Raw genomic sequence first — 27,375 nt, 5'->3', positions numbered from 1 at the left:
ACTGAAGTGACATGGTTTGGTGCTCTTGGTGACAGTAGTTGCTGTTTTTTACTGCTGTTTCTTCCACTTGACATCATGATTCTTGAACTAAAGCATTACCATTGGCTCATCAAGATTGAGGGTTGAAGTCATGTACCCAGTCTGTGTACTTGGTCTTTTAAAACATGTCTTCCAATACTCTACACTGTTCCAGGGCAGGCTGTGTGGACCCCAAAAGCAACTTTGGCTTTGCTGACATGAGATCCCTATGTCCTATCCCTATGAATGCCATAGTTCAATCAGCTGGGTCACTCCTGACTCATACTGCAGTGTGTTTCCTCTGACCACATTTAGAGTTATGGATTCTAAATAAAATTGCATTTAAAAAGGAGAGTTCTACTGCTTTAAACAGCTTCAGAAACCAGTTGTAATTGCAAAAAATAATTTTAACATGAAAATTTTGGGACCACAAAAAATACTCAAAAGTTGAAATTAAAGTCATTTAGGGGCACCTGGGTGGCTCAGTTGGTTAAGCATCGGACTCGGCTCAAGTCATGATCTCGTGGTTCATGAGTTCAAGCCCCGCACAGGGCTTTGTGCTCAGAGCCTGGAGTCTGCTTCGGATTCTGTCCCTCCCCCACTCACACTCTGTCTCTCTCTCAAAAATAAATAAACATAAAAAAAAATTAAAAAAAATAAATTCATTTAAAATTTACATATACTAATAGTTAACATTTACTCTCATCATATTCCAGATACACTGCTAAGTGTTTTATGTGTATTATCTCATTCAGACCTCCTACCAATCATATGAGGGGGTACATGTTTTTATTATCTTCATTAAGCACATGAAGAAATACAGGCATGGAGAAATTAAGTAACTTGCTACAATGACCACTATCAAGGACCCAAATCCTGATAGGCTGACTCTAGGGCTCAAGTTCTTGATCATCACATTAGTCAGGTGGAGTTAATAAAACTAACTGAATTATGGATTACTTTATATAAGAAGTCTTTAAAAGAAATATTTCAATGACCCTGTAAAAATGATTAATTACCATATCAGGTGTTCATATACAAATAACTCTTGTTACACTTAGTACAACCCTTTAGAAGGTAAACACAAAATAAATTTTGTTCAAATATGCCAGGTGAGAATAATTGTTTTAACATTTTGTATGAACTCCTGAAAAGGTTTTAGTATGTTGGTATTTTTCCTGTCTCAATTCTGCTTACTTTATTAATTTGCTCAGCAAATTCCCTTTAGAATTTGCAAGCTTAAACTATCCAACTCTTGGATGACTATATATTCAGAACTGCTGGACTACAAATTAATCAAGTATGCACCTTGAAAGTAATCCAATGTTCAATGAATAGTTCTTTAAAAACGTGCATGCTACTCTCTTGTTGGCCTTAAAGTGAATTCAATCCTAAATATTGATTTCGTAAGACTGGAAAAGTGAACTTGTCACAGTGTTGATAATGGAGAGCTGGGGAAGATATCACTTAGTAGGAAATTACTGTTTACAAAGTACTTTTACTTACATCATTTTATTTCTCAGGATAATCCCGAAAAGTTGGCAAATAAGATATTATTGCCGTCCTTCCATCTTCCATTTTTCTGACACAATGCATTTCAGGTCATGAGACTCAACTAAAGGCACAAAGCAATTTCATTAAGGGTTTGACTCCAGCTGTTCTGTACACCCCATCTAGGTTCTTTCCACTGTTCCATGTTATACCCCACTGGGCAATACTTGCAGAGACACATGGGCATTTCTGTCCAGAAGAGATCATCAACTCTTGGTCTGCAGGCTGATTCTGGCCTTCAGATGTGTTTTGCTTTGCCTGAATAGTTTTTAAGTTTGAATTAGTTACGGTTATTTTTTTTAAATTGGAAGAGATAAGTTAAATCTAGAATTTTAAGATTCTCCTGACAAAGTAGTTGATTTGACAACAGTCAACTAGAGATGAGTAGCTACTACTCTGTTTAGAGTAGGCACATCTATTCCATAATGCCATTGTCACCACTTCTCCTTATCATATTCCCTGGACTGCATTATTTGCCATTTATCATCATAAAATCAGACTTCTTCATTCATTTATATAACCTGTTTCCTGATATAAAGTAAATTATCTGTGGGACTGAGCAGCATTCCACAGACATTGTTGGTAAGTTTTCTCAGCCAATGTGGACAGGATTGTCTTTGTGCATCTTCTTAGCTCTGGTTCCTGACAGTCATTTGGCAATCTTTTCATCTTAATTTTCTTTATTAAATTGTTTCCCTGATGGACAGGGAGACAGTTGTGAAATTAAGGACTTTTTCACCTAGAAATCCCCATAAATTTTCTTTCAGTTATAATTTAGTAGTTGGAATTATATTAACCCTATCTAGAGTTACTAAAATTGTTTCCCAAACCCTTTTTAGGTCTATTTCAAAATATTATAACTAACTCATTTTCAAACTCCCTGCCTTCATTCCTACCCGACAAGAATGTATGTCCTCTAAGATCAGAAAATTTTTCTCGTTCATCACTATAATCTTATGACTGGTAATCTTATAGTAGGTACTCAGTAAATACATGGTGACTGAGTGAATGAAATGGGAGTAGTGAATCATAATGGACATTACTGGAAGCTCTCAGTGTGGTCCTTCAGATACAGTTGGCTCTGGGGGTGGTCTTATATAGGAGGAGTCCAATGGGAGTTTATCAGTGCTTAAGATATAAGTAATTTCCCAGATACTGAAAAGATCCAGCTCAAAAATTTGTTAGTTTTCTTCATTGACAAAAATACTCCATTGAAATATCAACTTTTATATTAAGCTAGCTGTGTATTTACAGAAACTCTAAGTTTCAAGAAAATATAATTATCTTTCATAGACTCACTAAACTAATTTGCTTAGACCTTCAATCTACTCTGGTTTTCTTTACTGTGCCAGGGAGAAAATGGCTTTCAGCCCAGCCTGCCTCTTTTCTTAGGGTCAGAAATCTTCTATGTATGTCTCAGGGCTGCAGAACAGCTTGCTGTCCAGAACTACTTTAATTTACTTTAGCCTTTAAACACCTGCTTACAACTCATGAGAAAAAATGAAGTGTGGCCTGGACCCTTATATCTAGCTAGCTTCTACTCACCTCTCAGGATGCCTCCTCATCCTCAATTGGCCTCAAACTCTCCTTTCCTCTCTTTGCTTCTTTCCTCCTTTTTCTCGTCTCCCTTTCTTCTCTCCTGTCTTCCTGTAGACATGCTTTTAATGGTTTTCTTTTGTTTGTTTGTTTGTTTGTTTGTTTGTTCTAACGTTTATTTATTTTGAGAGAAAGAGAGGGAGAGACAGAGATCATGAGTTGGGAAGGGGCTGAGAAAGAGGGTGAGAGAAAATCCCAAGCAGGCTCCGCATTGTCAGCACAGAGGCCGATGTGGAGCTCCATCCCACAAGCAGTTCACGACCTGAGCTGATACCAGGAGTCAGACACTTAACCGACTGAGCCACCCAGGTGCCCCATAATGGTTGTCTTTTCTTCAATATACAGTATATCTTATTTTTCTCACCATGATTTGCTTCAAAGGGTAATAAGAAAGATTAAGAAAGCACATATGTTACTTCTTTTAGGACCTGGACCTTGGACTTCTTTGTTACTCAGCACCCTGTCCTATGGAACTGTTAAGAGTAGGCAGTTAGTTGCAACTGTTAGGCTTTAAAGGGACTGGAGGCCGGCAAAGGGGTAGTCATGGCCAGCTATGGGGCAAGTTAGAGATCTGCCCTGGCAGCATTCCAAAAACAAAGCCTCAAGAAGCCAGATCAAGCCAGACAGGCTCAAGACAAAGAAGGCCCTCTAACCAAGTACCAAGTAAGGGAGAAAAGGCACAAAACCCTGCCCCCAAGATATCCCTTCCCCAAGTAATATATTTTCCACACCCTAGTTAACATCTGTTAAAAGACAGAGACCCTAACCCCGAGAGCAGCTATCCTTGAGCTCGCCCACTCTCACATTTCAAGAGTGTACTCTCCCTTTAATAAACTTTCCTACTTGCACCACTCAACTGTTGTTTCTCATCTCTCCTTGGATTCTTTATGGTGATGAGACCAAGAGCCTCTGGTGATATCATGGGATGGACTGGTGGAGGCCTCAGGGCCCAGAGTCTCCCCGGTCCACCAAGGAACACAACCTAAGCTACTGTGGATGTGAAGAATTCTCTCTATACCAGTTTTTCCTTTCCTTCTGAACATTTAAAATTCACTTGAATATAAAATTTCTTTGTTTTTATTTCCTTTTAAATAAGTGGATTCCTCACTTTGCTTTTTATGAAATCACAGAATTTTAAGTTGGAAGGAAATTAAAAGATCATCTCATTCAGTCCTTGTTTTACAGATGGAGAAACTGAGGCACAGCTCAGAATGATTAAGCTTCAGAACCAGAATTAAAATCTGACATCCTGACTCTTAACCCAGTACAGTGGTTTTTTTTTGTTTTGTTTTGTTTCTTTTTTTTTTTTTTTTTTTTTTTTTTACTGTTTGAATTGTTTCTTCTTTTTAACTTAGCTACTTTCCTTATATGTCAGTGAAAAGAGAATTTAAAAATATTTATCATTCTTGGTGTTTTGGATTCTCTGTGTTAGGGTTCTCTCTCTCTTTTTCTTCCCATCCTGTTTCCATGTGGAAGGGTTTCTGTTAGAATAACATAGCTCGTCTCTATCTGTCCATCACTCACTTCTCTACCAGAGGAAATGGGGGAAAAAAACTGGGTATGGACTTCTGCCTCCTGTTCTGCTTTCCCCACCTTTTATAACATTCCATGCTATACATTTCACAAGGGCAGGTTCTGCTACACCTGTGGCTGAGTGGGTAAATTCACCTAATTTGGGGCAAAACGTTCATATGAAAGATAATAGCACTGGTATGGCGAGGCAGTGGGTGGTATGTCTCTGTGGGAAACAAAAGGAGAGCAGCTACTTGATGGTAGAGAAAAATAGAAAATTGGATGGGAGCTGGTTTGTGAGAGATTAGGTCTCTTTGGAGTGAAATCTTTCAGACATCTGTATTATTAAAATGTTGATAATAGCATACAAGCATTTGATGCACAGACAATAGGGTTAGACACTATCATTCCAGAGAGATGTCAAAGTCTTCCTCATTTCTCTCTTGTCAATGCAATAGAAAAGCAATTTGATTTGGTCTACAATATTTGCTTTTGAAAAAAAAATGTTGATTTCCTCGGGCCTTAATTTTAAAAATTCACTCAAAAATTTACAAAGAAATTTTTCTTAGATTTTATGCCAAGATTTGAGAAACTGGATAAATGAATTAAGAAATAATTCCAGCTAAGAGAGAAAAGTCTTTAGCTGGAGGAAAATTTAAATATGAAAGTAATTTGAAACTCAGTTGTTATAGCATCTTAAGAAAAATGAAAGTGAAGCACAAATATAACTTCTTTCTCATTAAAAAAACCTCAATCATAAGATGATGCTTTGGGGAAATCTTTATTTGTAAATCTGTGTGTATGTGTGTGTGTGTGTGTGTGTGTGTGCACATAGATGTACATATGCTTCTGCACATTCTAATTTGATGCTTTTATGCTTTCCATATGGATCATTGTAATATTGATTCCCTCATTTCAACCATAGTTTATGTTTCAAATATCAAAAAACAAAGTATATAAAAGAAGTTCTATTTTGTGGGCCCTCTGTCCTGGTCAAAATAAAACTGTATTTTCACAAAGATGGAACTGTATCCTGTTAAAGACTTCAAGAGCAAATCTAATCAGGTTAAGTATTTCTTTTCATATCTAGAATAGTAACACAAGGTGACATTCTTAGCAAGGAAGTGAGGTTATGTTCTTCAAGCAATAATTTTCAAAGAAAGAAACAGAACTGAAGTCATATATAATTGTATCTACTAATAAGGAAGTACGGAAGAGAAATGTTCCAGCCAACGATGATTATTCAAGAATTGTTCAAGTCTCCTTTGTGACAACCTCTTGTCAAATCCTGTTTCTATATCCAAATTCTCTTTCCCCAGTGTCCTGGATATCCAATTGCTAAGTAATATCTTCTTGATTTGCCTATGTTATGTGAAGCTTGGGCAACAAGAGGAAAGTCATTTTTTTATGTATTTATAGTTACTGTTAAAAAAGAAATCCTTTTATATGGACAGTCCCACAAATAAACACCAAACATATGATGGCTTGCTCTCTTTGAATTACCTTCACCATTCCCTCTGGAGTTACAGAAAGTTCTTGATTCCCCCACCCCACCATCCCATTGACTACCATGCTTTTCAAATTTATTACAAAATATTGTAAGTAATTCATCTTTTTCCATCCTTCCTGCAGTGGGCTGTATGCTCTTGGACACCAGGTTTTTTTCTCTATTTGGTTCCCTATTGAACACAACTACCGTGGTAGATAGTACAGTGAGTTGAGTGAATAAGGGAACTGGGCATGACTGGAGCTTTCTCAGAGCAATCATTCAGAACACAGTCTGATACTGGTTGGAGTTCACATCTGCCTAGAGGGAGGACTGTTTATGGATGGAAGCTTCGCAAACGAATACGTTCTTCTGCTGCTCACAGAAGAATATTTGAACAAACTATTCTGTGATGCTGACCCCAGCTGCCTAGTCTTCTTGTTCTTGAAATTTTAAAGACGAATTCAATTGTCGGAATTCTCTCAAAAGACAAAAAGGGTGAGGCCCTATAATAAATCCCAAGTATCTATTAGAAAAAAGCATGAGACACTTACATTTTCCATCTTATTTGACATAAGACATGTTGGCATTGCTATCTACTCATATTTAATATTATTTTAATTAAAATGTCAGTTGTAGTTCTGAGGGGCGCCTGAGTGGCTCAGTTGAGCGTCTGACTTTGGAGCATTTTGTGAGTTCGAGCCCCGCCCCCCGTTGGGCTCTGTGCTGACAGCTCAGAGCCTGGAGCCTGCTTTGTGTTCTGTGTCTCCCTCTCTTTCTGCCCCTCCCTTACTCACACTGTGTCTCTGTCTCTCTCAAAAATAAACAAACGTTAAAAAATTAAAAAAATATATATATATCAATTGTAGTTCTGAGGGCATTGTAGAGGCTGCTTTTAGGCAACAGTCTTGAGCAACAGAAACTTAAGCAAGGGAAAAGGGCCCACAGTGACCGCCGAGGTGACGCAAACAGGCTCATTAAGCAACCCACCTTGAAACAGTCATAGACTCTAACCAGTTACAACCAGGCACGGTTCCTGAGACTTCCAGAAAAGAGAGAATTCCCTGTGTCTCCATACTCCCTTACTCAGCCCTGTAACTGTGGCTCCTCCCCACTCCCTCAATGCAGACAGTCTCTCCTTTGCTGTCCTGCCCACTGCTCCTTCGTAGTGATTCAATAAACTCCCATGTCTTGTTCTGCCTTTGGTGAATCCCCCCCTCCCCCGCCCCGTGCCACCGGCCCCATTCAGTCCAGACGCCCCACAGACATGAACGTGTTAAGGCAATAAAACAAACATAAAAAAACTAAAGCAAAACGAAACGATTTTAGTAGAAAAGATAATGCTCCAACTGAGTTGAAATGCTTCTCTTTTAATGATCTTTTTGTTATTTTGTGGTTTACCTGTCCTTTCCCTTCCCAGGGCTATCAGCTAAGGAGACTGTTGGGGTCCTCCTTCTCACCAAAAGAAGCCGTGAGAAGTAAGGGGACCTGTTGGTGGCAGACAACACCACCACTGGATAGAGAAATTTGCTGTGAAAAGCTTGCATGGCTCATTTGGAAAGTGTTATGTTGAAAACAAAATAATTTTTTGAGTGTTCTAAATCACTGCACTTAGGGCTCCTATAATAATGGAACTGAAACACAGCAAGATGACAGGGCTAGTATGCATTGCAAATGATGAGTATGGATAATTTTTGCAAGCATAAAGAAAGTTTTATCTAGCCTCATAGTAGGGCAGAGATTTTCATTGCTTCCAAGCTTATACATTTCTGAAGAAATGAAACAGCAAACCTACTCCCCAGAACTGGGCTCTGATTATAAGGAAACCTCCTGGAAACATCAAAACCTTATTTGATGGGGCACCCAAGTGGTTCAGTCTGTTAAGCATCTGACTTCGGTTCAGGTCATGATCTCACAGTTCATGGGTTCAAGTCCCATATCGGGCTCTGTGCTGACAGCTCAGAGCCTGGAGCCTGCTTCTGATTCTGTCTCTGACTCTCTGCCCCTCCCATATTCATGCTCTGTCTCTCTCTTTCTCAAATATAAATAAACATTAAAAAATATATTTTCTGAGGGCTTTTTTTTATCATGTAATTCCAAGTAAAACTGAGAAGTAAGAAGGATGCCAAAGAGGGAGGTCCAAGAATCCTGGAATGATGCCAAAATGTTCATACCCACTAAAACTCTTGCCAGTGATCAAAAGAGAATCTTGCAGAAGTTCATCTAGAACTGGGCCTTTTATAGACCTAATTTTATAACTCGTGATTATCGCTGTTGTTGTTTAAAGCAGAAGAGCAGTAGCTATGTAAAATTGTGAACAAGGGCTACTGAAGGAACGGAGACATAACAGCAGATTCTGTGAGGAGGAAGAATGAATAGAACAAAACAGATAAAAGGTGAAGGGGAGCAGATTTTGCCACCCTAAAATATGCTTCTTTGACATAGTGATTATTTTAAACTGGTTATTTTTAAAACACAGCAGACAGAAAAGCTCTAAAAATCCAGCAGAAGGTACCCTTTGGTAAGAAGCATTTACATTTATAAGGAAAATCTCCACTGGTAAGGATAGATCTCTTACTGTACTAGAAGAGCCAATTTCTAGAACTCTTACCAATGAAGAAGGCAACAACTTAAAGCTACTTAACAACCTTACCCTTGTTTACTATGTTTTCCCTGGTAACCTCCCATAACTGGTGTCCTCTTTATCCCAAACATCTCTTCTGTCTTTAGCTGAAGATGGTATTTAAGGTGATGGCTTTGGTCATTTCAGTGTTACTTGGTTTTCCTGGGTCTCTCCCATGTAGACATATTATTAAACTTTTGTTTGTTTTTGTACCGTTAATCAGTCTTTTTTAAAAAAATTTTTGTTTATTTATTTTTGAGAGAGTGCAAGCGGGAGGAGAGGGCAGAGGGAGAGAGGGAGAGGGAGAGGGAGAGGGAGAGGGAGAGGGAGAGGGAGAGAGAGAGAGAGAGAGAGAGAGAGAGAGAGAGAGAATCCAAATAGGATCCATGCTATCAGTGCAGAACCCCATGTGGGGCTGGAACCCATGAGATCAAGACCTGAGCCAAAACCAAGGGTGGGATGCTTAACCGCCTGAGCCACCCAGGTGCCCCTGGTAATCAGTCTTATATTGATTTAATTATCAGACCAGCCAAAGGACCTAAAAAGGAAGAAGGGAAAACTTTTCTTCCCCTACAAAGGGCGTTCAAAACACAGCACGCTGGCAGGTGCAGAATAAAGATGTAAAAATTAATAAAAGAAATCTTGTTTATAATGAAGACAGGAGGCGTTGCCTGGGTGGCTCAGTCAGTTAAGCCTCTGACTTTGGCTCAGGTCAGGTAGGATCTCCCAGTTCCAGAGTTCAAGTCCCGCATCGGGCTCTGTGCTGACAGCTCAGAGCCTGGAGTCTGCTTCAGAATCTGTGTCTCCCTCTCTCTCTGCCCCTACCCCGCTCACACACACTCTCTCTCTCTCTCAAAAAAATGAATAAAACTTAAAAAAAAATTAAAACAAAAATAAAACGGAGTCAGAAGACCAGAAGGGGGTAGTTTACACACCCTACTACAGTCATCAACAGGAAGAAAGGAACCTTGAAAGTGATATCACTTTGGCTACACTTTGCTACCTCAGCAGGAGGAAAAAAGGTGTTTCTCTGCTCCCCCCAGCTCAGCCAATGAGAGACAGCCACAAATCAGCTAATGAAAAGCCGTTATACTTTGAACTCCAAGTTTACTACAATGGACTCTTTTCTTTATAACCCCTCACAACTTCCCTTGTTGTTCTATAAAAGAGCATTCCTCTCCTTGTTCTCTGCACTTGCCTATAGTTTTGCTGTAGTTTGCTTGACCTAAACTGTAATTCTCTGCTATTCCTGAATAAACTCATTTTTGCTGGTAAAATAACTGACGGTGTTATTTTTAAAATTAACAAAGATAACAGCTTTCTATGTGTTTCAATCTAGTGAGCCAGTTAATGATTTTCAACCTGTAAAATAAGTGATGTATACGTAATGATGTAACTAAGTATTACGAAAATACCTTGGGTAAAAACATCCATGTTTAAGAAGAGAGATTTTAGAAAAAAAATTGTTTTAGAAAGGTTTATTCGGGAAGATTTCCCTTAAAGATGGTCTAAGTAAAAACTGAAGTTTTGATTCTTCAAGAGAGAGTCTATCAGCCACTTATGGGAGTGTGGCACAGTACAATGAACAAAGCTCTAGAATCACGGAGCTCTGGCATGTGAGATATATATATATATATATATATATATATATATATATATTTTTTTTTTTTTTTAATTTACATCCAAATTAGTTAGTATATAGTGCAATGATGATTTACCCATTTAGCCCATCCCCCCTCCCACACCCCCTCCAGTAACCCTCTGTTTGTTCTCCATATTTAAGTCTCTTATGTTTTGTCCCCCTCTCTGTTTTTATATTATTTTTGCTTCTCTTCCCTTGTGTTCATCTGTTCTGTGTCTTAAAGTCCTCATATGAGTGAAGTCATATGATATATGTCTTTCTCTGCCTGGCTAATTTCGCTTAGCATAATACCCTTCAGTTCCATCCATGTAGTTCCAAATGGCAAGATTTCATTCTTTTTGATTGGCATGTAAGTGTCTGATGTGTCTCATTTTCCTTATCTAAAATAGGCTTCATGTGCCTACAGAAAATGGAGTTGTAATGAAGATTAAGTTAGTTGGTATCTTCTAAATATTTGGTACACAGTAGAAATTCAGTATGTGGCGGTTGTATTAATGACATTGCAAATTCTCCATCATGGTAAGTAAATGAAGCGTTCTGAATTTTCTTATGTATGACTAGGCGATATTATTCAATAGGGTACTAGAAGACCCTGGCTAGGCATATGACCACATTCTCCGTTGTTTCCAATTTTAAGACTATGAACTGTGAGACCTCGAGATTAGTAAAGAATTATAACCTTTGGGCAGTTGGCCTGCTATGGTAACTTGCATTGGCTCTTCTGAAAGCCAGATGTCACATCAAATTAAGGAAGGGAAGGAATTAACATAGCATTTGCATTTGTCCAATACAGTTCTTTTTTTTTTTAAGTAGATATTTCAACTAAAGCATTGGAAGTCATTATGGTGGAAATGTAGAAATACCAAAATGATCATTCCTTTTTATTTGGCGTAATAAACTCACACAGAACTTATATTTTATGAACTTCCCAATATTCAACTGTTTTTGATCTACAAAAATGACAAGTGCATATGGTTCAATCTAATCATTGCTAAATCAAAGGTAATTGATTCCCTGATTAATTTAAGTGAAAAAATGAGACAAGGAATAAAAGGATGCATAGAATTGAATATTACATATTCAAATATTATATATTTGTCAAATAGCATGCATATGAAAAACTATATAAAGAAATAATTCAGGGGAGAATATAAAGCTGTCAGTGGCATTTGCTGGCCTCATAAGCTTAGGTTCATATCCAGCAACTGGTCTTTCCAATTCAGACTCAAATCTGAACCTCATGCAACTCTTCAGCTTCAGAATAGGAGAAGATTTTAGGCTTCCTAACTGATATGGTATGCATTTCCAAATCGCAATGCTTTGTATATTTTTATCCTTTTGACTTTTCTGGGCTCTGAGAATTACTGCTGACCCTGGGTAACCAGTAGAATAATGGGACTTTTATTGAGTGTTATAAAAGTAGGTGAGCTACTGACTTAAAGATGATGAAAATTGCTTTTTCTCACATAAGCCCTTGACTTTATTTATATTTTAAAGATTTTTTTCTTTTCTGGAGACATTAGGATACCTTGATGAATTTACTAACTGAAGATTTTGGTGTAGCAATAGTAGCAATTAATGAAGTAAGGTTTTACTGATCTCTTTCGAGACTATTAAGCCCCAAGGTTCATCAGACTATGAAGATTTGCACCTTTCTACTTTAAGAAGCCATTTTATCTAAACAGAATCTCCTGCCTGTATTGGCTAATGGTAGAAATTCAGAATAATTAGCTAAATTAATTGTTTCATGTGGCTGGTCTTTAGAACGTTATAAACTGTAATGGAATTACTGAGTTGAGAGCAATTAATGGAATGAACTTTGTATATATCCTAACCAAATGCTATACCTGTCATTTGTAATGACCAATTAAAAACTATCAAAAGAAAACTGTTGATGAATCTTAGTGCCATCAAAATAAGCCATCTAAAACAGTTTACACATGCCTTATATCTGTATAGTTCATATCACTTCAGAATCTGAAGTTGTTTTGGATACTGTCATTTAAGTATTATGCTAATGCCCCATACTTTTAAAGAAGAAAGTAAAAGTTTGGAATACTTCTAGGTTTTTAAAACCTATAAATCATAGAGACAGGGACAGAATGTATGTTTCTCATATCTAGGGCTCATGTTAGATCAGGAGTTGAAAATTCAGATCCTAACACTAGAGCCACAGAGGCATTCAGATGAGTGGGAATGAGGGTGGGGCCTGGGCGGCTCAGTCGGTGAAGCTTCAGACTTTGGCTCAGGTCAGGATCTCATGGTTCATGGGTTCCAGCCCTGTATCAGGCTCTGTGCTGACAGCTTGGAGCCTGGAGCCTGCTTCAGATTCTGTGTCTCCCTCTCTCCCTGCCTTTCCCTTGCTTGCATTCTGTCTCCCTTTCAAAAAATAAATAAACATTAAAAAAATTAAAAAAAAAAGATAAGTGGGGATGGCACAAGGTGTCAGGACCAGAGAGGGAGGGACAGTGAGAAATGCAGAGAACTTGAATGCAAATAGCCTTTTAAAGGCACTAAACACCATTTAGCTCCACTTAGCTACCCCTTAGATGTTGCCCTATGGAAATGTGGTTCCAGTAAAGCTAGATACTGTAGGTTTTCAAACAAATACAAATATGTGGAATTTTACATGAAATAATCACACATCTCAATGTTGATAACTAATTCAAATTTTAAGGCCCGTGGGTCAAATAAAACACATCTGTGGGCTGTCAGGAAGCAACTTCTGGATTAGATTCTAACATCCTCTATACATATACACATGCTATTAAAACTGGCGGATGTTGAGATGCTGTCCTTCATTAATATTTATGACAAAGGAAATGTTTTTAAAAAGAAAGTAGGGTATTTCATGAATTGACAGCTAGTAGGTGCCCACTAGGTTGCTACAACATATTCATTATTAAGAAGATTAAAAAAGACAGATGTATTCACTGCCATTCTCTGGTTTATAAATAGTTTAGTTGAGAAGAAAGGGATTTCGTGATAAGGTTGTAAATTATTGGGAATGGTATACTAAGAAAGGATCAAAGTCGTATATAAGGGATGATTCCACAAAATCTGAAGGTAGAAGAAGACTTTTCAAGTTCCATACAGCATCGTGTAATGTTTATTACACAAAAATAGGGGAGGGATAGATAGCATGAAGAAGAGAAAATCTGAATTTTTTTATCCTAGATTGTTGCTCTTGAAATGAAATATTACACTTGACAAAGTTGAAATGAAAATTTTATATGGATGCAAGTTGAAAAAAGAAACCCATGGAGAAATCTACAGATGCTATGAAACAATTTGTAGTTCCCTGAGGGGTATGAAGAGAAATTTACAGAATCACAGAGCACAATGTGTTATTTAGCTACTCCAGACATCACACAGCATCTGTTCAATGGATGAGGCAAAGGACAAAGAGTAAGGGTCCATTTCTATTTCTGGCATTGATTGCTCTGGGACCTGGAGGAACAGAGTGCCACCTTTTGTCACCCAAGTTACCCCATACATTAAAAAAAGACACTGCATAGCCCAAAGGCATTTTGAACATCAGTTTTGACATCTATAAACCATTTGGAGACTTTAAAAATCAAAATTGTGCAAAGGCAAGAAATGCTATTTTCCCTTTCCAGGATTTACAGAATTAATGAAGAATTGCAATGGGCAGGAACCAATCAGAATCCTATTGGAATATTCTTTTTTTGCTTTACATCCCTCCTCATCCTGGACCTCCTCATGTTTCTTTCTTTCTTTTTTTTTAATGTTTATTTTTCAGAGAGACAGAACATGAGCAGGGGCTAGGCAGAGAGAGAGGGAGTCACAGAATCTGAAACAGGCTCCAGGCTCTAAGCTGTCAGCACAGAGCCCAACGTGGGGCTTGAACTCATGAACCATAAGATCATGACCTGAGGTGAAGTCGGAGGCTCAACCAACTGAGCCACCCAGGTGCCCCTCCTCATGTTTACTTCTAAGCAATGTTCTTTTCATCCACTTTTGTTTTGCATTTAATTTAAATGAAAAAGCAGCTCTAGGCACATTCATTATTTAAATTGCAGTCTCTAGACTCTCCTTTGGAAATTGAGACATCCATATATGTAAGGCTGAAGTTAGGTAAAAAGAGAAGTTGCATGCTAAAATCCAGGGCCACAACTATAAGGCACGAATTACACAAAGTTCATGGTCTTCATTTGTGTCCTTCCCAAGTTGTCCTTTGCTAGCGTTGAATGAGATGCTAATTATATTTGACTTGTATTCTTACCTTCCTTCTTTAGAGAAATGTAAATGAGGAATTTGAAGATTAAGTTATTATCTATATTTTATAGATTATCTATTTTATAGATTATATTTAAGATTATCTACATTTTATAGATAAAAATATACTTACATCTCCCTTACAGCTTGATGCACAATACAGAAAATAATACTTTTTCTATCTACTGTAATTATACATGAACTAAATAAAATCCCCAAATAAAGGCCAAAGAAAGAGTTCACATCTTATGGAAGAAAACATTCTCTTCTATTACCTAATGCCTGATTATCAAGAAATTAGATGAGTTCATATTATTTAATGTAAGCTATTATCCTAACCTTCCAGAGAATTGACCTCAGTAAGTACCATGTACTCAAGTTTCCATCCGTTCAATTCTCCGAATTACTAGTATATTTGTTGTGTATGTGTGTGTATATATATATATCACACACAAACACATACATCGTACACACACACACACACACACACACACACACACATTTTTTTTTTAATTTGGAGGAACTGACATAAAATCAGAGGCCCAGTACATAAAACGGAGATAAAGGATTATTTGCAAACACTTGGATGTTTTACATACTGAGCCCAACACAAGACATGTATCTACGTGGTTATTAGCATATTACCAAATTCTATTGGGGAAAGAAATGGATTCTTAAAACATGCCTGCTTGCAAGTGCTCTCTTTCAAACCAACTCCTGCCAATACCATACCTTCCGGAGGGGTTTGAGCTTAGTCTCCATGATGAAATCATACTTGCAGAGCTCACAGCAGCGCGTGTCTGAGCTCTTGATCCACTGGTGGAGGCAGGACTGGTGGACAAAGCGCAGGGTGCCGGTGCAGCGACAGGGTGTGATGAGGGGGCTCTCTTCATCCCCCTCACAGTGACAGATCCTGGGGAAGGACAAGGCAGTCAGGATGAGCTCTCCCAGAGGACATTGCTCCCCAGTGGATTACTTCCCTCACTCATACGAGACTGTATTAGAAACTGCAACCTAAGAATTAGAAAGCATGGACATTTGACTCCAACTTGATGCTAGAATGGAATCTATGCCCAATATTAATTTCCTTTCACTTGCTACTCATGCTCATATTGTTAAGCATTAGATACTAGTAACTCAAAAATGCACTATCATATCATTCCGATACTAATGCCAGTTTTAACGGCACAACTATTGAGGCATATCCTCAGCTTAATCTATTTAATACGTCAGTGTCTGTGAGCATCAGCTTGATTTCATATATACAAGCATTGTGAGGAATGTTTTAACCTGATAATTTTGCTGTTTTATTTTGGTGACAGCTTTATAGAAGCATGATATATAGTTTAGTATCTGTGTGGAAGAATTCTGAAAAATTTTAACATGTTCCCAAAGAATAAAGTGAGTATTGAAAGTTCAGATTGGAAACATTACAAAGATTTTCCCAGGAAGATGCACATATATTTGGTCCCAATTAATGACCCAAACTGTCAATAATCACCATTGTTTAACAGTCACAAAGATTGCTGGTCGCATAAAGTTCACGTACAGTGAATTCTATTGCTTTAAAATGTTAATTACTACATCTTCCAAGGAATTCAGAATTCAACTGGTTTACTGAATTCTTATGAACTTGAATGTCATAGACTCACAGTCTATGAAATCTTCATTATGTTCATCTACAAATTAAAAAAAGTTTATTTCCACATTAGATGGGATAAGCTTTTCATACCTCAAGATTGTAATTCAAATCTCAGTACTTCAATAATGCTTGCGATTTAGAAGTTGTTAATAAATTTGATTAGAAGTATTTTTTGAAATCTTTTAAAAATATGAATGGCGCATTTCCAAAAAAAATCTGTAGAGTTACTTTTTTGAGCTGAGTCACAGCGGCAGGCTTGAAGAATGTTTGAATTGCTGCTCTTTCCTTTTAGGTCTATATGCCCTATTCTCCAGAAGCATAAGTTTTAAAGAATGGATTTTTAAAACGAATTTATCAATCTCAGCTGTCTCCCAGGGGAAATGAAATGGTTGCTCTAATTGTTACTGCAGTAAGATACAGGAATTGAAACCAAGCCCTTCCCTAAGCTCAAAATAAAGAAGTATGACACAGTACACTAGAGTTTGAATCTCTTTTTCTCTTCTTTTCTTTTTTTTTTTTCTTTTTTTAAGTAGGCTTCATGCCCAGTGTGGAGTTTGAACTCACAACCCTGAGATCAAGACCTGAGCTGAGATCAAGAGTTGGGTGCTTAACCAACTGAGCCATCCAGGAACTCCTTGAATCTCTTTTTCTTAAGTAAAAATAATATAATAAAAAAGGAACACTGACTTCTGAAGTCCTTAGGGTGGGAGTGATGAGATGAGAGCCTAGGGAAGTTCAAAGTCAGAGTCCTCGTTCTCCTGAACTGAGGTAGAAAGTAGTAGCGTTGGATATAGCAGCATATATAAGAGGCTGATGTGCTGGGGAAAAATTAAAAATTACTGAGAGTCTATTCTTTAATATAAAAGTGTGTACTTTGTATCACACTTGTCAATAGAGTATTAATCTCATGACAGGTGCTCAGTAGATGTTTGTTGAGTAAAATTATTTCATTAACAAACTATAACTTACAAGAGCAAACAGTGAAAGCAAATCTGGATTTCTATAGCACTTCATTTGCTTGCAATATTTATTTTTGGAGCCACTGAAACCTCATGACTTATATAGCATGAGAGGTTGATATTTCTTATGTCCTTGAACCTCTCATCTCTCTGCATCCACACAAAGATACTCCTTTAGGTTAGGGGTTAGTAAACTATGGCCCAATTCTTACTGCCACATGTTTTTGTAAATAAAGTTTTACTGAAACACACCCACAAACATTTGTTTATGTACTGTTTAGAGCCGTGTTTGTACTATAACTATAGAATTCGGAGTTGCTGCAATGACCATATGGCCACAAAGACTAACATATTTACTACTTGCCTTTTTACAGGAAACATTTGCTTACCCTTGCCTTAAATATGGTGATTCTGAGTTAAAGACAATACCTGAATATTACGAACAAGAATAGAATGAAGTTTACAAAATATATTACGCCAACAACTGCAAGTAACAAAAGGTGAAGTAAAGGTTACATAGAGAAGCAGACAATAAAAACAAAAGTCTCTCCTGGCCTGGCACTGAAGCCTGCTGATCCACGAACAGTCTGCAGGGAGAGCGGCAAAATCTCCCATTTGAAAAAGAAAAATTTGCAATTAATGCCATCTGATAATTCTTTACTAAAAAAAGACCACGTCAACTGCTGCACAGCTGCCAGGATGATTCTGAGGTCTGATTTTTTTTTTACCGATGTGAAAAAAGTAATTTATTCATAAGAAGATTTCAACAAAGACCTTGTTGATTACTGAGTTCAACCTGACCTGAACAGTTTACTGATTGTAGTTCAACTTACTACGTCTTACATATTCCTTTCTAAAATCTTTTGCAGAAACTGCTACCTGAAGCATCACCAGTAATTTCATTGCTTCATAAAATTAAGGTTATCTCTCACAGGGAAAATCAAAAGCTTATTTCGTTTTCATTACTATTTCACGAGACTTATTTTTACATGATTTTAGCATTTTGCACCTTTGCTAAATTATCCCAACCCAAGTTGAACCCCAAGACTCTTTTTCAAATCATGTTGAGACAGATTGTTGAAAACGAACTTAAGAACTAAATACCAACTTCAAATATCTACTAGAAATAAAAAATAATATGCCATTATGAAAAGAATTAATTCTTAAACTGACATATTTTACACTAACCACAACTGCTAAATTATAAATGAAAGCATGGTAATAAAACATAGACATGATTTTTCCAACAGAATAATTGTGCAGAGAAAATGATTTTAATAATAAAATTGCATTGTAAAATATTCATAATTTCAATGCATTTTTATCTTATGGGAAATAAGAGCTTGGGAACTGAGTGATTCTATAAAATTATTGGTGATTGACATAGGTGTCTGTCACCTAGTGACAAGAATAAGCTGAATTCACAAATTTTATTTGCACTGTACTTTTTTAACTGGTTGCTTACAGTCTAATCAGTATACGTTGAGATTTTTACCATTTATGACTTGAATAAACTTCTACTTCCATATAACTTCTAGCTTTCTGTGAAAAGCAGACCACCAAATAGTGTTTAGCAAATTAAATTCTGGAAATTGTGTGTGTGTGTGTGTGTGTGTGTGTGTGTGTATGCTTAGTCCTTTCCTTAATGTTTAAGTTTTAAGAAAAAGCAGGTTTTTGTTTTGTTTTGTTTTGGTTTGGTTTCACATACCTTAAAATGACCTCCACTACTCCCAACCCCCTCTCTTGCCAAGGCTTCTTGGCTCTGGTAGAACAGTATTTTTTCTCTACATAAGTTCTTTTTTTAAAAAAATGATTTATCACTGAAAAAAATCTTCATGAAGGTCATATTGATCATGTAATTTGGGGATTTTTTTCATTCATTCATTCATTCATTCATTCATTCACATTTTCTTTAGTTCTTGCTATAAGCAAAGAAAATCAGACAATAGCATCAGCATGTGGGGTGAATTACCAAGGAGAGAAAAGAACCTGGAGGCAGGTACACATTTGAGCAACTATTACGATCACCTAGGTATTAAGAATCTGAAACGGGAGCCTGGGTGGCTCAGTCGGTTAAGCGTCCGACTTCGGCTCAGGTCATGATCTCGCGGTCCGTGAGTTCAAGCACCGCGTCGGGCTCTGTGCTGGCCGCTCAGAGCCTGGAGCCTGTTTCAGATTCTTTGTCTCCCTCTCTCTCTGCCCCTCCCCTGTTCATGCTCTGTCTCTCTCTGTCTCAAAAATAAATAAACGTTAAAAAAAAAGAATCTGAAACAATGTTGTGACTCTGGGGAGGAAACTGGAGCCCCTCAGTCTGCAGAATGTGTGGAGATGCAGGGGACCTTACTTGCATTCTATGCCGGCTGTGGTAACAGAGACCATTTACAATATGTAACTCCCAAAGGCAATCATCCCTATTATTTTGAGACAGCCTCTTAACCTTCTCTTCCCATATTCCATGCTATTCCCCACCCCCCTTTTCTTTTGGCAAATCTTTCTGATCTATCTCCTCACTTCCCTGCCTACATTTTTTTTTTTTTTTGTAAAATTTCAATTTTATTTGGCCAATGTGTTCAATTCCAGTATTGTGGTAGAAATGCCTGAAAACATTCAGTTCGGCTCAAGCACTCCTGACCGTTACACAGCCTGGAAATGGAGGTTCTGCCTGGCACGGGCCTCAGGTTACCCTGGAAGTCACAGAACGGGGGTCTGGCTCGGGAAGGACAGGGGGCTGCCTGGGGCTCGGCCGGCACCCACCATCCCTCCAGGCACAGAAGGCCCCCCACCTCCTCCACCATGCCATACCCCTCCCCAACTAAATAATCTTTGAGCACAGTCATTACAGGTACAGCTATGTTTGTAATTACTTAATTTGGATGTTAATCTTTACTCAAAACTAATTATCATGCTTCAGACTTTGGCATTCATTCTTAGAATTCACTTTACTAAGCTAAAAATGATTAGAATACATGTAGGTGGAAGTCATATTGAAATGTATTAAGCAGTGGATGAGAAGTTAGTGCTCAAGTAAACAAGTGAACAGGTATAATTTCTCTTGTCGAGAAATACAGCATAGCAGTGAAAGAATAGCAGACTAGAGAAAATTTAATTTTTAATTTTCATTTCATTTCATTTTTAACAGGGAAAACCTGGACTTGTTCATAAGCAGAACTGAAGGGGCCATAGACAGGTGAAAGTTTAAAAAAATAGGCAAGGGAACACCTCATTGTTAAATGAAGATTTCTTGAGAAGTCAACAAAGTATGGGGAAAAAATACACAGGAGGTAAACACACGCTTTCCCTGTGAGCAAGAGGTAGAGGGAAAATGCTAAGTGAAAATGGTGGAGGCAGAGGGGTTGCAGTAGCTGGGTCTGGGGAGGGGCCTTCTTATCTTTCCTGACATAGCAGACAATGTGTATGTTCAACAGAAGGCAGGAAGGCATGGGGTTAAGGTATTAGAGAGGCTGTAAGTAATCAGAAAAAGCCACTTGGAGAATGTGATGGGAAATTGTTCAAGCATGACTATTAGAACCGGGGAGCAGCCGTGAGGTCCCTGGTAAGATTAGACAGCACAAATTTACAGTGGACATCCTTAACACTGACTGGAGGCAGCAGCATTCAGCAGTCAGAGAGCAACTGTAGCACAATCTAACGCATGATCTTGAGATCAGGAAGTCAGAAATGGGAAGGACAAAGGAGTGACGGATTCTAACGCATCAGGGAACACAGTGTGAAAACAGTTGGTCATAAGGTCTAGACTCTGAGCTGGGAGGAGAGTGAAGACATCTCGTGGTTCATGTATCATGGGGAAAGGATGGGTTTGAGAGACTGGAAGTTATGATACTGAAGAATTGATGTTGAAAGTGGGAGGAAATGGGACAAAGACTATCTACATAGAGCATATTCATATCCTTCAAGGATGAATTAATAACCTTTTTGTGCTGCTTTTTATTCCCACCATCACAGAAAAATTTAAAAAAAAAGAAGTTATTTGGTGTTTGGGATTCACAAGCAAACCAAATCCTGATTCACATGCTTGCTCTCTGCTCCAGTAAACTGGAGAGGTTCTCAGTTTACATGGTTTACTCATGTGTAAATGAGGCAAAAAATACCTCTTAAGGTGTCCTGAGGATTAAAGGAGATAAAAAGGTGCAGTATTTGGCATGTTGTAGGCAATCAAGTATTTGTTAATTTTGTCATGGGATATTCGGATCCTACTGGTACTACTACTAATTTTGTTTACCTATATCATTGCTTTCACTGTACTGGGACTAATTGTTGTTTTTAAGTTTATTTATTTACTTTGAGAGAGAGAGACAGAGAGAGAGAGAGAGAGAGCAAGAGCTGAACTGCAAATCAGGGGAGGGGCAGAGAGAATCCCAAGCAGGCTCTGCACTGTCTGCACAGAGTCTGATTTGGGGCTCGATCCCACTGTGAGACCATGACCTGAGCTAAAACCAAGAGTTGGATGCTCTTGGGTGAGCCACCCAGGTGTCCTGATGGCGCTATGTGTTTTTAACAGCTAGTTCGGTAAGTTGGGTAGAGTCAATCCTTGTAAGACCAAGTTCATGAATTCTGATTCCATACAGGTGAGTTAGCTTCTACCACATTTGAATCCTTACATCAGCCAAGTCACAGACATGTCTCAAGGAAAGGTAGGCAAAGCAGTGTATTTAGATCTGTATATTGGGTGGTCTCAGACAAGTTTTCAGACAGTTGGTGTTCTCATCTTTGAAATCTTACATCGCTATTATAAGGCTCAAATAAGATATATGAGAATATGATACAAAATGTAAACACCATCCCCAAGTAAGATATTATTGCCAATATATATGTGATCAGTAAAATCAACAAAAATTGCTCCTAGGTAATAAATGCAATGGATTGCATGTTTTTATAAAAGCAACTCAATTTTTCATGTCTGCATTTCAATTTGTAGGACTCTGTCATTCTTCGTTTCAAAGATCTGTAGTGTAAGAAAGGGAGATCTATCTTACTACTGAGATTGGTTTTCTGTTAAGCTACCAATACCCTCCATACAGTCAGGTCTGAAAACCTTTTCTAATTATTTATTTTTCCTGGTTTTCTTTTTGTTGTTGTTGGCTAACCCCTCCTTTTTGTAACTTTCCCCTTTTTGGCTTCTGCGGCTACTAGCCTTAAACTTGGGAAAATTGGAATTAGAAGGGCGTATAAGATGACCGTAGAGATAAAATAGTGATTACTTATGGGGAACAGACCAAAGATGTTAGGATTCTGGAGCCTAGGAAGGTGAGAAATGATAGGTGAGATGATACCATGATATGACTTTGTAGGTGAGATATCACGGTAAGAAATGACAGGGACATAATCTAGAATTCAATATATCTAAATTCATGGCTAAGTCTTTTCCACAAAGCCAAAATTGTAGTCAGGGGCATCTGGGTGGTTCAGTCTTTTAAGCATCCTGCTCTTGATTTTGGCTCAGGTCATGATATCATGGTTTGGGAGATCGAGCCTTGTGTTAGGCTCTGCACTAATGGCACAGAATCTGCTTGGGATTCTCTCTCTCCTCTCTCTCTGACCCTCCCTTGATTGTGTTCTCTTTCTCTCTCTCTGAAAATAAATAAATAAACATTAAAAAAATTGTAAGTCGAAGGGGCACCTTTGAAAGTATGAGTGTAGATGTCAGCTAGACTTACTGTGATCATTTCACAGTATATACAAATACCAAATCATTGTTTACACCTGAAACTAATGTAGTTATATGTCAACTATAAAAACAAGCTAAATATGAGTGCGATAGTTTGGGGACACATACAGAGAACTATTCATTCCCATATTTAACATTTTGGAGGGAGGAAAAAAAGCAAGAAGGGGAAATTACCTGACAACTGTTTATAGATATGTGAAAAGCTATTTTGTGAAATGGCAGCTGGTCTTATTTTGTCCCACAACTGCAGCTAATGAACAGAAGTTAGAGGAAACAGGGGCGCCTGAGTGGCTCAGTCAGGTAGTGTCTGACTCTCGATTTCAGCTCAGGTCATTATTTCATTGTTTGTGAGTTCGAGCCCCACGTTGGGCTCTGCACGGGCAGTGCAGAGTCTGCTTCAGATTCTCTCTCTTTTCCCATTCCCTGCTCTATCTCTCAAAATAAATAAATAAACTATAAAAAATTATAAAAAAAGAGTGTATTAGAAGTTAAAGGAAACAAATTTCCATGAACTATACACACACACACACACACACACACACAACCCTAGAGCTTTCCAAAGACATAATGAACTCCTCCCAGGAGAATGCAAATTTCCCATCATTGAAAGTATGTAAATATAGGGGTGCCTGGGTGGCTCAGTTGGTTAAGCATTTGAGTCTTGATTTCAGCTTTCAGCTCAGGTCATGATCTCATGGTTTGTAGGTTCCAGCCCTGGATCAGGCTCTGTGCTGATGGTGTGGAGCCTGCTTGGGATTCCCTGTCTCCCTCCCCGCCCCTCCCCTGCTCGTGCTCTCTATCAAAAATAAATTTAAAAACATTAAAAAAAAGAAAGTACTCGGGGCGCCTGGGTGGCTCAGTTAGTTAAGCATCCGACTTTGGCTCAGGTCATGATCTCATGGTTTGCAGGTTCGAGCCCCATGTTGGGTTCTGTGCTCATAAATCAGAGCCTGGATCCTGCTTCAGATTCTGTGTCTCCTTCTCTCTCTGTGCTTCCCCTGCTCGTGCTCTCTCTCTCTCTCTCAAAAATAAATAAACATTAAAAAATTAAAAATAAATAAAAAGAAAAAAAAGAAAATACTCAAATATAAGCAGGGTATTTATATGGCAGGCATTGTGTCAAAGGAGCTAATGCAAGGGTAATTAAACAACATGAACTCATATTTCTTTTCTAATGTTGCAATTATATTATTTTTTCTTTTCCACAGACTGATTTCCACTCCCTCCCTCCTTGGTTAGCATTTCTCCTTTGCTTGTCCTGGGAGTTTTGTACTTCATCTTCTAGCATTACTCCTAGACTTGTGGTTTTAAAACATCTATTGGATATAGATCCAATCTCTGCCTCTCCAATAGCCAGAAACTTCAGCTAGTTCTCTAACTTCATTAATGTGGTATCCTCAATAAGACACTTGATGCTTCCTATATCTCACCATGTCTTAAACTAGCTTTTCTTCCCAAAGATGCCATTCCTTAAGTATCTTGCTCTCAGCTTGCCTTTATCTTGGAACCTCCCATATACTTTAGACTCTATATTCAAATTGTCATCAACTTGCCAATATTTTTCTCCCTCAGTGTTTTCCATATCTTCTTTCTTTTCATCCTTACTGCTATCTCCCTAGTAGTTTTGAATTGTCAACAGGTACATGAACTGTCTTTAAGTCTTTGCTCTTTTCAAACCATTCTCAAAACATAGTTATTCAGATTTTAAATACTGTCACTCTTCAAGAACTCTATCATCATCAAATAAAATCCAAATTACTTCACCTGCTTTTTATATGACCTTCTGTAATTTGTATTTATCTTACCTATCCTACTGTATTTCCCACTAAATCCCAATATACAGGCATGGTAGCATGGTACAAATTTACCAGCTGATAAGCTGTGGGTTTTGCCACAAATAAGTTCCTACTGTGCCAAGATCTTGATTCCTATCAGCCTGGAGGTTAGGTAAAGGATACTGAGTGTATTCTCCCTTAACCCTCGTTGCTTCAGAAGTGTTATCATGCTCTACATGTGTCACAATATAGAATATGTTGGGAAACTCTGGTGTAGTTGTTAAAAGTACAATCAGCGTTAGAATCATGGTTCATAGAATCATGAAAATTTCTTATATTTTCAAGTTCCTAATCCATAAAATAGGAAAACAGCAGGGTCCATACTTTATAAGACTGTTTACAAGGATAAAATTCAGGGATAAATAAAGGTTAAATAGTATTTTTTCAATCAATACTGAGATGGTTATTGCATTCTGGGAATATCTACCTCTGGAAAAATCCTCAAATATGATCTCATACCTGTGATACCCTCCCTCTATTGATAATACCTCATCTAAATTGCAGCGGTTCTAACACTCACACCCTTAATGAAACAGCCTCTAGATCTTCTTTCCCTACAATGCTCCTTCCATTTCCTGGGGTTTCATTGCTCTTAAATTCCACACTACACAGATATGGTCCTTGGTGTTTGTTAATTATCTCATCTATGCAAGTTCTGATATTATGGGCTACATAAATTCCTGTTTATTTATTTTTGGGGGTAGGATTTTCTTTGTACAGAAAGAATAGCATAATACTGAGTAATTTAAGTGAAGGCAGTGTTAAAAAGTCAGGGTAAAAATGGTTAATTACTAGACCAGAAGTGGACTGGGAACACTCTAAGCGATTATTTAAACGTGTACAGAGCAGAAAAAAACAAATAAATGAAAGAAAACAAACAAAAAAACCCATGCATAGAGCAGAGACCAAAAGAGATAGCTTAGTGAGATATTTAGCAATTCTCAGAACTCGTTACCAACTACCAGTGTTTTGTTCGTGTTTTGGGAAAATCACTTAAACTGAAAGTGAGACATGTATTATCCTTACATATACCATGCACTCTTTAATTTGCATTTGAGGAACTAAACTGAGGTGAACCAATTTTGTATCCTATCTGAGTATCAGAGGAAGTCAAGCAAACTGATCTTTAGTAGAAAGGAGAAGTAACTCTTACTTAATAAGCAGCGAAGATGGCCACTATTTAATATTATTCTTACTAACATCTGTTTCCACCAACTCTTATTGATATGGAATCAGCATACATTTTTAGAATTAAGAAAAACCTTATAAATCAGATTTCTAAAATTTTCTTTACAGAGATGAAATATTTTAAGTTACCATTCAGCCCGAGATTAAAAAATCTTGATAACTCTGGGGCGCCTAGGTGGTTCAGTTGGTTAGGCATCTGACCTCGGTTCAGGTCATGATCTCACCGTTCATGGGTTTGAGCCCTGCATAGAGCTCTGTGCTGACAGCTCAGAGCCTGAAGCCTGCTTCAGATTCTGTTTCCCTCTCTTTCTGCCCTTCCCCTGCTCACGTTCTGTCTCTCTCAAAAATAAACATTAAAAAAAATTTTAAAAATCCTGAAAACTCGAATTAAAAATATAATTATGACAGAAGAATAAAAATATTCTACAGAGAGCTAATACAATTTTTGTAATCGTAAGATTGGTCATTCTGAATCTATTAGACAATCTGCAGATAAGTGACAGTTCTTCACACAAAAATGATTTTTTTCAAGTGTTTCGTTTTCTGAAAGGGATATTTTCAACTCAGAAACACTTGGTACTTAGCATGACTTCCTGAGTTTAATTTCACGCCCTAATTTGTCATCACTGACTTGTTCAAAACCTCAGACCATCCGCAGAGCTGTAGTCTGAGTAGTGACATAGCAATGTCCCTGGTTCCTAACTTGATCCCAGAGCTGATACAAAGTTGCAACTAATCAGCCACATTTTCTTCTCACCAGGTATTGATCACACTGATGGAAAACAGCGGAGAAGATAATGATCACCTTGCTGTGTCAATAATGGCAGCAGGGAGGCCAGTTCTTATTTGAATTTATAGGTATTTTGGTTGTATGAGCTTCAATGGGTTGGGAAGATTCTATTTGAATTGCTCTTCCTGTAGCTGTCATCACCTCTGGTGATGGTTTGATCTTGTTGATACTGAGTTTAAACTCTGACTGGGTTCAAGGATTCTCATAGGGACTCCTCTATAATGTACAGCCTAGTGATTTAGTCTCATCGTGGGCTAGGTCCTCTTTGAGGACTTTCTGGGAAGTTTGCATGGGTTCTTGGAGCACACTAGATTTTTCTGCCATGTACAGGCATGTATGGTCCCAAGAGTCCCAAGTGTACCCAACAACAGAATAGAGTTTCTCAGTAGTTTTAGGATCAATTCAAACTGTCCAAACCCTCCAAGTCAGGAGAGACCTGAGGATGGATAGTACCCTTTGGAATAATCCCTCCTCTGTTAACTATTACTTTGTTGCACTATCCTTACTCTCTTGTTGAGCTCAGAGTACAATCTACTTCTGGGTAAAGGAGGTGATTTTCCCCACTAGTATGCATCTTTTCAGATCCTACCTTATAATTCTGGTGACAT

General features: G+C 37.9%; 1 protein-coding gene across 1 annotated transcript in view; it reads right to left on the bottom strand.

Annotated features, from left to right (window-relative positions):
* MARCHF1 (membrane associated ring-CH-type finger 1) overlaps window positions 1-27,375 on the bottom strand; it is an 89,759-nt gene that overhangs the window by 41,712 nt on the left and 20,672 nt on the right. The window contains exon 2 of the mRNA XM_030312799.2: window positions 15,400-15,580. Coding sequence (XP_030168659.1) covers window positions 15,400-15,580 — 181 coding nt within the window. The remainder of the gene's footprint in view (window positions 1-15,399; window positions 15,581-27,375) is intronic.

Source organism: Lynx canadensis, chromosome B1, assembly GCF_007474595.2.
Source record: "Lynx canadensis isolate LIC74 chromosome B1, mLynCan4.pri.v2, whole genome shotgun sequence".
Taxonomy (NCBI): domain Eukaryota; kingdom Metazoa; phylum Chordata; class Mammalia; order Carnivora; family Felidae; genus Lynx; species Lynx canadensis.
This window is presented reverse-complemented; position numbering and strand designations above follow the sequence as displayed.